At 31.3% G+C, this 15,262-nt stretch overlaps 1 protein-coding gene across 1 annotated transcript; it reads right to left on the bottom strand.

Moving 5' to 3' along the window:
* Positions 1-1,366: 1,366 nt before the first annotated feature.
* Positions 1,367-2,601, bottom strand: LOC117909253 (early nodulin-like protein 1). Its single transcript, XM_034823207.1, has 2 exons — positions 2,200-2,601; positions 1,367-2,093 (listed from the first exon to the last, which is right to left on the bottom strand). The coding sequence occupies exons 1-2, from the start codon at positions 2,402-2,404 to the stop codon at positions 1,654-1,656; spliced, it is 645 nt and encodes a 214-aa protein (XP_034679098.1). The 5' UTR covers positions 2,405-2,601; the 3' UTR covers positions 1,367-1,653.
* Between the last annotated feature and the right edge of the window lie 12,661 nt (positions 2,602-15,262).

Genomic DNA, 15,262 nt, shown 5'->3' with positions numbered 1-15,262 from the left:
GACTGGGGTCTTTTAAAAAAAATAAAAATAAAAATTCTTTATATAAAAGTAGAACATCATATAAAAAATTTTAGATTTACTTTATACTTTTAAAAACTCATTTTTGGAAAATTTATAATTTGAGGTAGTAAAATTTTTGGATACCTTAATTTTTTCTAAGTAATTTTTAAAACCATTATCATTTCAATCTAACACTCTATTTGACAATGATTTTAAAAAGTGTTTTTAAGTGTAGAAAGTGTTTTTTTTTTTTAAAAAAAGAAAAAAAATAGGTGTTTGGTAAAGTTTGAAAAACACTTTTAAAAATGATCCGAAAAATAAATTGTTGTGTTAAAAAATCACTAGTAATAATTTTAATGGAAATACTTTATAGGTGAGTTTTCTAAAAACAATTTAAGAGAAAATACTTTAACTAAAAACACTTAGCAAATATTATTAAACACATTTTAAGAGTCTGTTTGTTAGTAATTTTAGGAAGTATTTTTAATTTTTTAAACACTTGAAAACTTTTATTTTTTAAGTATTAAAAATGGTAGAAATACTTTTTAAAATTATTGTCACACATATTCTAAGTAAGAGTACGTTTGAGAGTGATTTTACAAATCATTTTTAGTATTTCTAACACTTAAATGATTAAAATTTTAAAGTATTAAAAATATTAAAAGTGCTTCAAATCACTACCAAATGAGCTTTAAGAACTCGTTCGGAAGTAATTTTAGGATACACTTCTAACATTTTTAATACTTAAAATTTTTTATCATTCAAGTGTTAGAAAAATCAAAAACTTTTTTTTAGAGTTACTGTTAAATGCATTCTAAATTTGTTAGACTTCTTATGTCTTATATAAAAGTTTAAGGTCCGTTTGATAATTATTTTCGAAAACAATTTTGAAGAATGGTTTTTGAAAACTATCATGTGATTGAAAACTTAAAATGTTTTTAATAATTTAAAATATGTTTTAAAAATAATTTTTATATTTAATATTTTATTTTTAATTATTCCACATATTTATATAATTATTTCTTAAAACAGTATCAGAAAATAAGTAAAAACAATAAAAAATAATTAAAACATGTAAAAAATAGTTTTTAGTTGTGAAATACATTTTCTGTGTTTTTTTGTCACCAAGAATAAAATATTGTTCTCAAAAACAGCTTCCAAACCGACCTTATTATTCTCTGGTTTTAAAAACATAAACAAGAAGTGTATCCAAATCGAGGCTGGTTACTTGTTTTGGAGGATTTTTTACTTTTTAAAAGAACTCATGGTGCGTTAAATTGATGTTTTGAGTTTATGTTCTTACAAGATCCAGCCTGCAAAACATTTCCAATAACAGAATCAAACAAGCCCACAAATCCTTTGGACAGAAACAAGAAAATTCGTGCTTTCAGAGTGTAAAACCCATTTTATTTCCTTATTTACATTGTACTTACATAGTGAATATAATCATCAAGCCAATGTAGATGGTCACCGTCAGCTTATTTCTCTATTGTAACAAATATATCCCAAACACCAAACCATTCTTGAATTCCCATTTCAATCCACTGGGAGCAAGGTTGGGGAAGAATCATAGACGAAAACCCCAAAAAAAGGAAAAAAAAAAAAAAAAAAACCAATACACAAAGATGGAAATCCAACTCTTGCTGCAAACCTTCAAGCTAGAAGAAGAGATGAACCAACAAGAGCTCCGATGGAACCGATAAAACTGATAAATACCGATGAAGCTCCACTTGGAGAAGGCTCCTCACCTCCAGGAGGTGGGGAGGGGGCTATCTGCACCAACCCCTCAGGTGGAGAAGGAGATTCCTGGCCTGCAGGTGCCGGAGATGGGACTATATCTGTTAATCCAGATGGTGGGGAAGCAGGGGTTAAAGATTCCTTGCTCCTCTCTGCAAGAACAACCACCAACAGTTTTTCATTCTTGAGACAGTTATCTTTTACCCCACTTATGAAGTAGTGAGCACCAGACTGATTCAACTTGAAAGTAGTGTGCCCATCCTTGTGCAGTTCCAGGGGTGTTTCCGTGTTGCAATTGTTATAATCATCCTTGTTTACATAGAGCACCGAGTCGTTGCCAGCCGGGTAAACAAACACTGCAGTAATCAAACAGAAAATGGAATTAATCTGAGCATTGTATGGTGAACAATGAACTTCCCAGAAAGCCTAGATCATTGATCAAACTATGATGAAAGGACTTACGCAGAGAATCGCCCCTTTGAAACCGATTCCTTTCCGCCCATTGGTTATAGCTGAGTGCAGCATCAGCAGGAACAGACCAACCATTTGGGCCTCCAACTTTGAACTCAGTCGCACCAACTTTCTGCATCAGCAGTAAGAGACTCAGGAGCCCCAACACATGTAATGCCTTTTTCAGGTGATCTGATGTGAGAATGGAATCAGCCATTGGAAAGAGAACAAATGGGCAGTCAGAATGGAGGATTTTTGAGCTGAAAGCAGTAGTGTCAGATTTGGATGAAGCTAAACGGATGACATGAATGGCATCGTTTGTCCGGGTTTTGTAGGGGCAGGTAGCAAGAACTCTGCAAGCTGTGGCAGTGAAGCTTTTGCTTCTTTTTGTTATTCTCCTTTCTTTTGATTTCTTGGCTTATAGTGCAAAGCATATGGACACTTTTCTAATCAGAACCATGTTATTCTGTTGAATCTTTTTCTTAACGTATTTCGTGGGGTTATGCTTTACTTGATCATCATCAAGCATATTCATATCTTGTGCTTCGGGTAACTTTGATGACATCTAATCCTGGAAGTTTGAATTCAAATTTGCTTGAAGAAACAAATCTTCCATGGCAGTTCTTGTTAGTGATCTGATCTGCGGATTAGATCAAATCTTCTTCTCCCAGAATTTCATATATAACACTCAATTCCCAGAAATTTTGCAATATTTCCCCCTTAGCACATTGATAACTTTTCTGCTTTAGCGCTTTTGACCATGGCAAAAAGTGATCAAGAGCAAGTCCTTCACTATTTTGAAATCCACTCTTTGTAATCACTGAATTTAATTAAGCAAATTGCAATCGTTCTCCTTGTTTTAGCTCCTGAGAGGCTGTGGACAATTAAAGAAACACAGAATGAACATGAGAAAAGGTCACATGCAATTGAGTCTGCTTACATAGAAAACTGTGGTTATTTACAGTACCAAAGCGAGGTAGTAACTTCACTTTAGAAACAACACAGAGATGATAATTCCAAAAGATCGACTTAAATTTGAAGTAGTTCTATATGCTCCTTTCCTATTCCTTCTATGTTGTTGAAACCAAAATTTTTTTGTTGCTTTCCTGATGTTTGTTCACATTTATAAAAGTATTTTAACAATGTTTTCAATGATATTAGTAGATGTTATTTAAACCGTTATTTTTCGATCTATGTTGGCATTTTATATAGAGGTTATAATGTTATAATCTATGTTAGCAATAGTGTCCCTGCCCATGATGAACTAAAATTAATGTGGGGTTGACAGCTTTTAGAAAAGATAGAATTTTTTCTCATTCAAACACAAGAACAAATTGGAATAATGGAGAGGAGAATTCCTTTTAGGTAGGAGGGTTCCTTCTTTAACTTTTCATCATTTTTCTCTTTGCTGGTCATCCCTCTTAACCTTTTGTGTTACATTATACGGGAAAAGTGATGCTAGAATGGAGCTTAACCTCCTAAAGGGGTTGAGCGTAATGGAGGAATTTCCTAGTTGAGGGCCACCGTGTGAGGCCCTAGGGCCCCATGTAAGGCCCAAGGGTCTGAAGGGCTCTGCAAGTTCGAAAGGATGAGCTAAGTGAACTCCCCTTGCAATATTCAATTTTTGTTAGACTCCTATTTGGAGATCATACCACGAATACAATTCCTCAAGTTGCCATGAAGTGACACTTCTTCCAATTGAGGATTCATTCACCATATGTCTCTTGAGGACTTCCTTCAAATTGAACAAACAATCATCACGAGTCTTTCTAACATTAAGATCATTTATGAAACCCTCTATTATCATTCTCAATATTTAACATGCACATCTGAAACATGATGATGAGATCAAGTACGTCTCATGAAGTTGTCTTGAAGTGACACTTCTTTCAATTAAGTATTAGGTCATTCTCAATACATCTTTTTAGGACATTCTTCAAATTGAACAAAACAATCATAAAAAATCTTCCCATAGGTTGTAAGATCTTCGATCTATGAAAACCTTTGTCATCCTTTCAACCATACCACTAAAGATATTTAACATGCACATTTGAAATGGGGAGGTAGCATTAATTACACAAGTTGAAAGACATCCTCTTGTAGGTGTAAGTATCAATTGGTCATGCAAAAATGGTCTTTTTTGTGATTTACCAATGCAGTGACCATTTGGAAGTAACCCAAGTGCTCATCCAAAGAGCAATAATAACATAACCATTTTTTAAAAGAGGGTATTTAGTAAATTAACTTAATAATTTAATTTAAGTCATTAAATAAATTAAGTATGTTTGGTAAAATAACTTAATATTACAATATAAAATAAAAAAAATAATTTTTAGTATTAAATTAAAATAGTTAACTTATTCTTAATTTCAATTTTTTTTTATTTACTCCTATTTGTTGAAAGTATATTTTATAACTATGATTCTATATTCACAAATTAAAATTAATAATGCTAAATACGTCAATTTGATGATTTAGACTAAAATTTTAAGTTAAATTTGTCAATTAACTTTAATACTTAAAGTAAGAAAATAAGTAATAAAATTTAAGTCATTGACTTAAAAACTATTTAACTTAAAGTCAACTTAATCACTAAGACATAATATTGAGTTTCACCGAATACCCGATAAGAGTTAAAATGGTAATAGGAAGTGATCATTTTGGTTATTGAGTTTAACTTCTTGTAATGTACACAAAGACACCAAACTGAATAAGAAATCAATTTAAAACAAAAATCTACAAAACTAAAATAAAAATTATACATGCAACCACTATTTTTGCCTCATAATAACTCATCCAATTTTATGAGAAAAGATAAATTTAATATAGAATATTCATTCAAAAATTGAAAATAGTTAACAGAAAAAAATCATAAAATTTAGATGAAAAATGAACTTACTTCAAATTTCCATTTTTTTTTAACCTTTTATCATACAACAAAACCAAAATAAACTAACTATCACCACTTTCAAAGAAAATTTTCAATTCGAACTTCAAAACATAATATATGTTCATCTAAACATCTACAAAATCAATAATTTCAATTAATTTTAAAAATAAAAATTAGGATTTGATACTTTTTCCTAAATTAAAATTTTAAAAATGGATGGATTAATCTTAAAAATAATAAATGCATTTTAATGAACTACCTATGAGTAATCAATAGAGCACAACTTATTAAATATTTATTATTTTCGTAACAACTAAATATAATTAGAACCCCAAGGACTATCAAATTACTAATTTCCAAATTAATTAGATGATGATAACTAATACACTAGACAGACGTCCTTCCCGATCCTCTCGTATTAAGAAAAGGTCTTCTCAATGCTCTAATACCCACATTGGATATGGACTAAATTGTCTCTCAACATTTTGAACTTGACTCACATACCGCTTTAATGGGTATACAACCTAACCCTTGAATATACTACAACCCTAGGTGGTATAGAGTAGACATTGAGGTGTCAAACCTTTTAGTCAAAGTGATCTCTTGGGGAAGATCACACTTGTTATCCCTAAAGTAACTTTTATCCATTGAGCAATGACCCTTCCACTCAGCACCATTAGATCACCAAGGTCAACTTTCATCCTTGAGCAACAAGTTGGTCTTGTAGTCCAGCTCCTTTCTACCTTTGCACTTGAGAGCCAATTTCCATATGACCTTAGGAAACATTTGCATGCCTTTGTTACCTCTTGGGAGGCCTATGCTCCATAAAAATTGTCTACTTGAGATTATCCCTTGGCCTAGAGGTCTTGACACAAGTTTAGATTTTTATATATTCTAGAATGGTATCTCACTTATGGCTTGAACACTCTTGGAAAGAGGCCTTCTTCGCCCTCCACCTGAGTTGCACATGAAAGGCCCAAAGTCAAGGAAACTATGGTATTTTTGGCATATTTTGCAATGTATTAAATTACTATTTTTTAAAATTATTACTTTTTCCCCCTATCCAATTATTAAGACCCAAAAAGGTTCTCACGATTTTAAAACGTGTCTACATGATTAAGAGGAGTTCATACTTATATAACGTAAAAAACTTTTTCCCCTATTTGATGTGGGACATCACAAACACCTCTCATGCCAATGTGGGACATCATAATTGACAATTTTATTTCAATTATTTTCTAGCTTAAGAAACTTTTTAGATAAATACTAGTTCTCTATCGAAGATTTAAGGTTGTTATTCGTTCAACCGGAAAGTCATAAGTCTAAAAAGGGTTGAGTAAAAGCAAGATAGTTTTTCTAATAAAGTAGGGTTGAATTGGAAGTTTTAATTAATTTGGAATGAATTTTAAATTGAGAATTAAAAAAAATGTTTCTAAATAATAAAAATAATTTGGAAAGGAAATTTAAATTAAGGATTTAAAATTAAGATTTTTTAAAAGAAAAAATTTTCAAATCTTTTTTAATTTAAAATATGAAATCTTTTCCAATCCTTTTAAAACTCTTGAGTTTCTGAATTCCTTTAAGTCAAATATAATTTCTAAATTGATTCCAGTTCAACTAGGTTTTTTTCTTATATATACCTTACTTAAATATGTTTTTTTTAAGGGGGAACACATCGAGAGAAACTCAACCTCACTTGCCCTTCTATTCCCAATCTCTCAAGAAGGATTCAAAGTGTTTAATCTTTGGTTGTTAGAAGACCTGCATCCCTTCAACGAGGATGCCGAATATTCACTAGAGCAATTAGGAATTGTTGCGTCTCGGGTGATAATCAAGTTGTAGGTTCCGGAGAGTAAGCCTTTAAGTAAAGCAGCCAAGTAATTCTATGTAACTTGATATCATATAGTAAATTTAGATTTGGGGTTTTAGACCTTGTGGTTTTTTATCTCTACAGTTAGTGTAAAGGTTTTTTACGTAAAAAATTCTTGTGTTCCTTGCATATTTGTTTGAGTTTGGATATTTTTTTTGTTTATCCCTTATATCTCATAAGTTAAAATTTGGTTATAATATTCAAAGCTTATATTGTAATCTTTTTAAATACATTCATTCACCCCCCCTTCTAGGTGCTACCCTACTATATATATATATATATATATATATATATATATATATAGTATTATAAAATTTAATTTATGTGTTAAAGTATTATATAGTTATTGATTGAGATGGATGAATGAAGTTGAGTTTTTGTTTTGTATTTCAGCTTAGATTGTAACCCTTCTAGAATCTATCTCAAAATCTAGTATTGGTGCTTGGGAAGAAAATGAGCTATTGGAGATGAAATGAAGATTTAAAAAGCTTGGTAGTTATGTAAACCCGAATGTAAGCTATCTTACTAATATGTCTGAAATTTTTATTTTGTTTTTAATGGTTTTCAATGATGTTCATAAATAGGTGAAAATATAAGCTATAAAAAACTAGGAAGATGGTGGAATGGAGAAAATTAATGAGGTGAAAATACAAGGAGATGGAGAGAAGGAAATTAAGAATGATGGTACATGTTGATGTGGGGAAGCAATTAAGTTAAGTGTCACCCAATGTTTAAACATGTATAAATAACCCTAGTTAATCCTTATATTATTATCTTACATATTACTAGGTTGATCATAAAGGAAGCTTAATTGATATGGATAAAGTTTTTCAACAAATGAGGATAGTGTATTTGATTTGTGTAATTGTGCGAGTAGTAGTTGTTGTTCTTTGTTCGTGAAATGTGCAGTGAGGGATGGAGAAGAGAGTGAGAATCCAAACCTTGCAAGCATAGGGTACCAAATTGTTAAGAAATGTGGAGGCGTTCCTTTGGCAAAAATGGCTTTAAGGGGCTTGCTTTATTCAAAAAGAGATGAACCTAGTTGGGTCCTCCTGAGAAATGATTTGGGATTAACTTACATTAGGAAAATTGTAGTTTATCTGCATTGTATTTGTCTGACAATGCATTGCCATCTTACTTAAAACAATGCTTTGCACTATGTTAACCTTTCCCGAAAGATTTTGGTTCAACTCTGGATGGCACATGGCTTGATAGAAAGGAAGGATATTGACAATCAATATATCAATGAATTAGTATTGCGATCTTTCTTTAGAGATGTTTTTCAAATAATACTAGGAGTCTTATATAGATTCAAAAATGTACAATCTTGTACATGGCTTTGCATCATTGGTGGTGGAATCTAAGTATCTCACTAAATTTTCAGACTAAGAGCATTTTTATGAAGATTCATTGTGTTTCATTTTTGGGTAGTCATTGGCTAGAAAAGGAACCAGAGATTGGAAGAGTTTTAGGAAACTTGAGCCATATTCATACCATTTTATTCCTAATTAAGACTCTGGGCCTACCTAATGAGTCATTCGTTCCTAAATCTGTCTTATGATACGAATACATACGAGTGCTAGATTTAAGTGATTCAAGTTTTGAGGTATTGCCAAGTTCCAACTGTAAGCTCAATCACCCAAGGTATTTGAGCCTAACGAGCAGTGAAAGGATGAAGAAACTCCCAAATTCCATTTCCAAGTTGTATCATTTGCAAATATTGTTGCTTCGTGGATATGAGAGGCCCTTGAAGAATTGCCTATAGGTATGTGGAAGTTTATGGGTCTAAAGCATTTGGAGATAACCACAAAAATAAAGGGTTCTTCCATATAGAATTTCTGTTTGAAGGGAGGCAAAGTTTGACAGCCCTTGAAACACTGTGGATTATGAATAGTCCAAGACTGGAGTTTTTGCTGTAACACTCGACTTCATTGAATACTCTGGTGATATCCGATTGTGACCACCTTAATTCGATGAATGAAGAAGATTACATTCAAGACTTTAGAAGCCTATAGATTTTGTTAATTAAGAAATTACCAAAGCTGGAGATGTTGCCAAGGTGGCTTCTGCATGGGCCTGCTTCTATTACTCTACACAGTATAACCATAAGACATTGTGGCAACTTTAGAGCATTGCCTGAGGAGAGGCTGCAAAATCTCAAATCACTCCATATTCTTGAGATCGAAGGTTGCACTCAATTATCAGCTTTGCCAGAGGGGATGGATAGCCTCACTGCCTTGAGAGAGTTGAAGATTCAAGATTGTCCCATATTGCTCAAAAGATGCAAACAAGGAATAGGTGAAGATTTGAACAAGATTGCTGCATACTTAGCATATATTTTGGGTGGTAATACAGTAAGATAGAAATATTCTATTCTACAATTTTCCTCATAAATTATTCTTCTATTTTGATGGATATATATATCTACTGCATGCTTTTAATTTGTTGCAACCATTGGCTTCCTGTAGTTCCTATACAAATATGATTTAAGTTATCATATCTCAGTAGATGCCACAGATTTAATTTCGTTGCCAACTCTCATTGAAGGGGTTGTCTTTTCTTTTTCCCATGATGTTAGTGATAAACTTTCTGATATTATTAAAAACTAGTGGTCTAGCTGAGAAAAAGTGGATCATGCTCATATTCTAATTTCGTTTTTTGGATCTTGAAGAAACTGAGCTACTCTGCCATTGGGTAAGTTATTATGTAACAAAAGAACAACGTATTCATAGATTACAAATCCAATAGGTCTCATTAGATTGTCTTGATAGACTTCAGTCAAGCCTTTCAAGCTTTCAAATCATCTTGTTTTGGTGATAATTCTTTGGTCCATTGATCTCAGACTCCACTGATAGAATTAGCCCAAAAGGCATACTACCTTTTAAACAATGCTAAAAGTCCCACAATAGAGCTTATTCGAATCCTTTATAGTTGCCTTAACCACAACATCATAGGAACAACCCAATGGCTAGCTCTACACAAAGCCCTTTATTCTCCAAAACACTTGAATTTGTGCTTTTTTGGAAACAATGGTAGAACTGGGCCAATGAATTGGTGATTATGAGAAATGAACCTCCATCAAACTCAACATACCCTTTAGTGCAAATGGAATATTTTCGGCGAACTGATTGTTAGACACGTCCAAAGAAACCAACTTGTCGAGATTCCTTTATTCACATGGCTAATGGTCCACGGAGATGATTGAAACTCAAATTCAAGGCTATTTGTAAATTCTTGATATGACCAATCCAGGGAAATACTTCTACTTAGATATGTAGTGGTACTCCATGCAGCTACCCTCCTCTAGTTCTTGAAAAAAAAATGAGATTCTTGTGTCTCCTAGGAGTCATTGCCTTAGACAATCAAGTCAATACTTTTGAATTTGGAAAAAAATGATCTCTCTCATGTCTTGCCTCTTTTTTTTTTTTCCCTCTCGAATCTCTTCTAGGCTTTTGGATACATACTATTTTTATGGTGATGCACATATGCCCCTAAGGAATTGACTTGGGGTTTACAGTAAAACCATAGCTGATGCAAGGAGTGGCTAATCCACCATCTACATATGTGTTCTCTGTGAACAAAAATCTACCACTCGTGTCCACAGGGAACACAAATCCACCACCTATGTTCACGTGGAACACGATGAAATGACCCATCTTGACTGTGTTTGTTAGGCAACATGAGGTGGTTGGGACACTGATGGCCGACCATTAGCTGCTGGTATGTTCCTACATATTGCTCAAGTTTTTGTCGTCAGATTAGCATGGTCAGTGATTAACACTCAAAATTGAGAAATTTTCATACTATAAGTCTGATTTTAAAAAGTATTTTGAGTACTGTTAATTCATTCTTCTTAGCTTAAGTATGTGCTAAACCCACATTTAAGGACTTGCTTATTTATCTAAGTGAAGAGTAGAACATGAAAGTTATAATTTTAATTTTAATAAAAGTTTTTGGTTTTCTTTTCTTTCATTTTGGAATTCTTAATGTTATTATGAATTCATGGTGTTTAACCTCAATCATGAGTAGCTAAGAAGCTTGTTTCTAAAAAGCAACATGAAAATAGAAGATCTATATGAGGAGATGCAATATCATGGTAACATGGTTTAGATTTTTCTATGCTTCATTACTTAGAATAAATTATTTACATAGTTTGATATAGATTAGATACATTACATGCTTTCCGAGGTACTAGGGATACTTGGGAATATTTTGATCACTAGTCAACTTGGTTTGATGTATTATGATTAAATCTAACAACCAAATCTACGAGATGAATATGAGCTACAATGAATAAATCTTTTCATGATAGATCAGGCCTCTATAATCATCATATGCAAGTGATAATGGAACACAAACACATACTTAGGGAAAAAACTTACTAAATGATCCAAGTGTATCATTAAGTGATAAATTCTCTTGGAAAGCTTAGTGGGATATGAAATGGATGTTTTGATGCTTGAGGGGCACAAAATGTACTAATTTAGTGGCACAAAAGGTACTAGTTTAGTGTATTACAATAACAATAACAAAGCATTGAAATGTCTTATGGAGTTATTGGTATGCTAATTTTGAATATGCTAGAGATAATAAATAAGATAAGAAACTTTTTGATAAGGTATTAGCAATGTTATCACTTGGAAAGCAAAATCATACTATGCAATTTCTTTGTTGATTATTAAAGCAAAATACAAGAAGAGGAACATAAGGAAGTTATTTGACTTTAGGATTTGATTAAGGATTGTGCCAATAATATGAATTGACTATTGCATATATAGCTAAAATACTATAAACAAATACATCCCTGCCTATATATATACATTTGATCAATGATACAAATGTGAAGGCAAACTAAATCAATCCCAAGTTAACAATTGCGATGGGTGAATCAGGCATTGATTATTTATTTATTTATTTATTTATTTTGTAGTTTTAATCAATTTAAAACAAATGACAAGTGTTAATGCAATGCCAGGTAAAATAAATAAAGAGAAGGGTGAAAGGATGCAAACAACGATTTTACAATGATTCAAAAATTGTTGATGTCCACTCCCTTTTGCTTCAATCCAAGTTTGAGGTTCATTTCACTATTTCAAGGCTTCTTCAAACCTAGAGCTAGCCTTTAAGTCTTGTACAATTGGATTTAAGGTTCCAATATCCCTTGATTTGTTGTCTCCTAGTTTACAAATGTTGATCAAGATTCAAGAAGAAACTAAGATTAGAGGTGTACTAAATAAGGATTAAATGATGCACTCAAGAAGAGGAAGTTCTTTCATGTGATGTAATAGTGATTTCGAGGAGTTAGTGAACTCATAAATGAAATAAAAGAACTTTAAATAGGATGTTTGAAGTGAAATTAATTGAAATTAGACACAATTTTAGCTTAACCAATTGACCAAAAACTTCTTGTTGAGCACCTTTTAGTGACCTTTGGAAGCCAAGAGGCTCAACTAGTTGAGGTCTAGTCAATGGTCCTCGACCAGTTGAGACTCCACCTCAATTGTTCCTCATTTGCTAGCCATCGCCAACAAAGAGTTGAAATCCACCCTCAATTGGCCGACTAGGCGATCAATTGAGAGGTGGTTGACTAGTTCATCCCAAAATTGGAAATCAACTATGCATTTTGAAATTTAAGCACAAGTTACATTTGATCAATTTAGGCTTTTAAGTTTTGAACAAAAAACATATATAGGTTTTTATTTAAAAAAGAATTGGTACAATTCTTAAACAATATATATATATGATAGTCAAAGTTTTAATAGAACGAGTTTCCAATAAAAAAATATGTCGTATACTTTTTCATCCATTCCTAACTCAGTGCATCTTAATCTTACAATTTTATGATCTCAAAAATAAACTTCAACCTTGACGAGTCCACTTAGGTGTACGACCTTATATCAATTCTTTGCTTAGATTAATTTTTTTAATGATACGTCAATTTTGAACTTGATATAAACACTTAAAACACATGATTAAATAACCATAGTTTGTTTTGTAATCATCAAAATACACTATGAAAAATCTTAAATTAAAAGCAAACGCAAGATACCAACATTGATATCTTTTATTGTATTAAAAATTAAACAATCCATGCATGATAGGGTCTATAATTAAGGTTGTTTTGGGGGAGCAATTTGGTTGGGAAATAAAAAAGGAAAAAAAATTTCCTTTTTCCTTGCATAATGTTACATATTATCTTTTGTGTTTTCAAAAATGAAAAACACAAATGATTAGAAATGGTCCAAATGGATAAGAAATCTTCTATTCTTCTTTGGTAATATCAAAAGGTTCTTATATCTTTATAAAAGTCCTAGAGAGAAGCTACTCCATCCATGTGGTATATTAAATTCTTTGTTTACTTCATTGATCTTGTGTACACTTTGACCTTACTATTCTAAGAAACAAAATGGTTTAGTGGAAGTTTTCATGTCAAATTCTAATCATCAAAAACAATAACCAACCTAATTTATTTTTTATTTTTTAAAAAAATGGTGTTGACCCATTCAAATTAGGACATGGAGTTGGTCTAGGATCGCTCAACCTTTGCTACCTAAACAAGTGGGTCCTCCATAAGGTGCCAAAATTAGGCAAATGGGCCTTGGGGGGTCATATACAATCATGCAAGTTGGTAATTAGTTGGGAAAAAAAAAACACAAAAATTAATAATAAAATAAAATAAAAGGCCTTTACATCGATGTCCACTTAATTCACACCCAATTTCACGGTTTGCTTTGGGTCCTCTCCTCTAAAAATTTGCCCCGTCACCATCTGAAATTGATGGGCTCCACTCACAATTATAATTCTCCTAACTTTAAAATAATAATAATAATAATTTTTACAACGAGAGATGTGATACCAAGTACGAAAAAGTATGTTTTCATATGAAAAAAAATGTATAAAATAAGAATTCAAATTTATAAAATATAAATTTTAAACTATTATTTAAAAATAATTAGTATTATATATATATATATATATTATCAAAAATACTACTTTTAATTGTATAGGTACTACCTTTTAATGATATAAATATTATATTTGATTGTTGGTACTTCGTTTGATTGCATGAAACTTAAATAATTTTTAAAAAGTTTTTATTTTGTAATTATTTTTATATCAGTGTGTGAAAATAATTTTTTTTATATAAAAATAATTATTATATAATAAGTATAAAATTTTAAAACATTTATGGCTCATGAAATCTATAGAATATTTATTTTTTTAAAATTCATGAAGTTAATAACTTTCAATAGTTGATAATATCATGCTAATAATATATATATATATATATATATATATATATATATATAAATTTAAGATCATATATTGCATTCCACAAAAGTATGTCAAATTACCGAATGTTTTTCAAACTTTTCTCACTAGATGAAATTTTAAAACTAATTTACTTGAGGATCTAAGTAAAATCAAGAAAAAATTGTCCCCACTTATGGAATTTCAAATCCAAATTATTTAAAATTATACAATAAAAATGGTGTGAAATCAAGTTTCGTTAATCTCAGTTTTAATGATAACAAAATAAGGTTTGAAACTAATAATTATATTTTAAATGTGATTAGGTAAGAAGATTTATAAAGTGACAATTACAAAAACAAAATCAAGTTAAAAGAGAAATTAATAAGAAGAAGACCTTAAAGAGAAATGTTTTTCAAAACCTAAACTTTATAGGATTTTTTTGTAAGGTTATTAGTGCACTAGGTCTTTCATGCATTACATTATTAATTTATGCATTAAAATCATTCAAAAGTAATTTTGTTTTAAAATCCTTTAAAATCTGATGATTTCTTGTTTTCAACTAAAATTTTGTGTCAAATGTTTATCATACTTGTTTAAAAAGTTTTAAATTGAAAATGATGGTTGTTGAGCCAAAAACGGCTCAACTAGTTGAATCGAATGAGGAAGCGGTTGAATCGGATGAGGAACTAGTTGACTTATTAAGCTAAATTGGTTGAAATGTGCAAAAACATTTTCTCCCTTCCAGAACGCTTATTCAACCAGTCAAAGTTAAACCTCGACAGGTCGAGATCCGGTTAAGTTGCGGCCGAGGTCCAACAATAAATGTTAATGGTTAGTTAACCGGTCGAACCCCCAACAGCTAGTTTAGTCGTTTTCCTTTATAAAAAGGTTTCAATTTTCATTGTTTCAAGAGTTTAACCTTTTTAAATCTTTCTTGAATATATTTGAGCCTTGAGAGAATATGTTTTAGTGCACTATTATTTTAAAGCTTACATATCATTAGTGCACCTTTCAATCCTAATTTTTCTTATACATTTAAGCTTAAAGTTTTGTACTAGGAT

This window comes from Vitis riparia, chromosome 19, assembly GCF_004353265.1.
Source record: "Vitis riparia cultivar Riparia Gloire de Montpellier isolate 1030 chromosome 19, EGFV_Vit.rip_1.0, whole genome shotgun sequence".
Taxonomy (NCBI): domain Eukaryota; kingdom Viridiplantae; phylum Streptophyta; class Magnoliopsida; order Vitales; family Vitaceae; genus Vitis; species Vitis riparia.
This window is presented reverse-complemented; position numbering and strand designations above follow the sequence as displayed.

Coding starts and splice junctions, on each gene's coding strand:
- LOC117909253 (XM_034823207.1), bottom strand. CDS start 2,404: ATGGCTGATTCCATTCTCACATCAGATCACCTGAAAAAGGCATTACAT. Junction 2,094..2,199: donor TCAAAGGGGCGATTCTCTGC/GTAAGTCCTTTC, acceptor TGATTACTGCAG/TGTTTGTTTACCCGGCTGGC.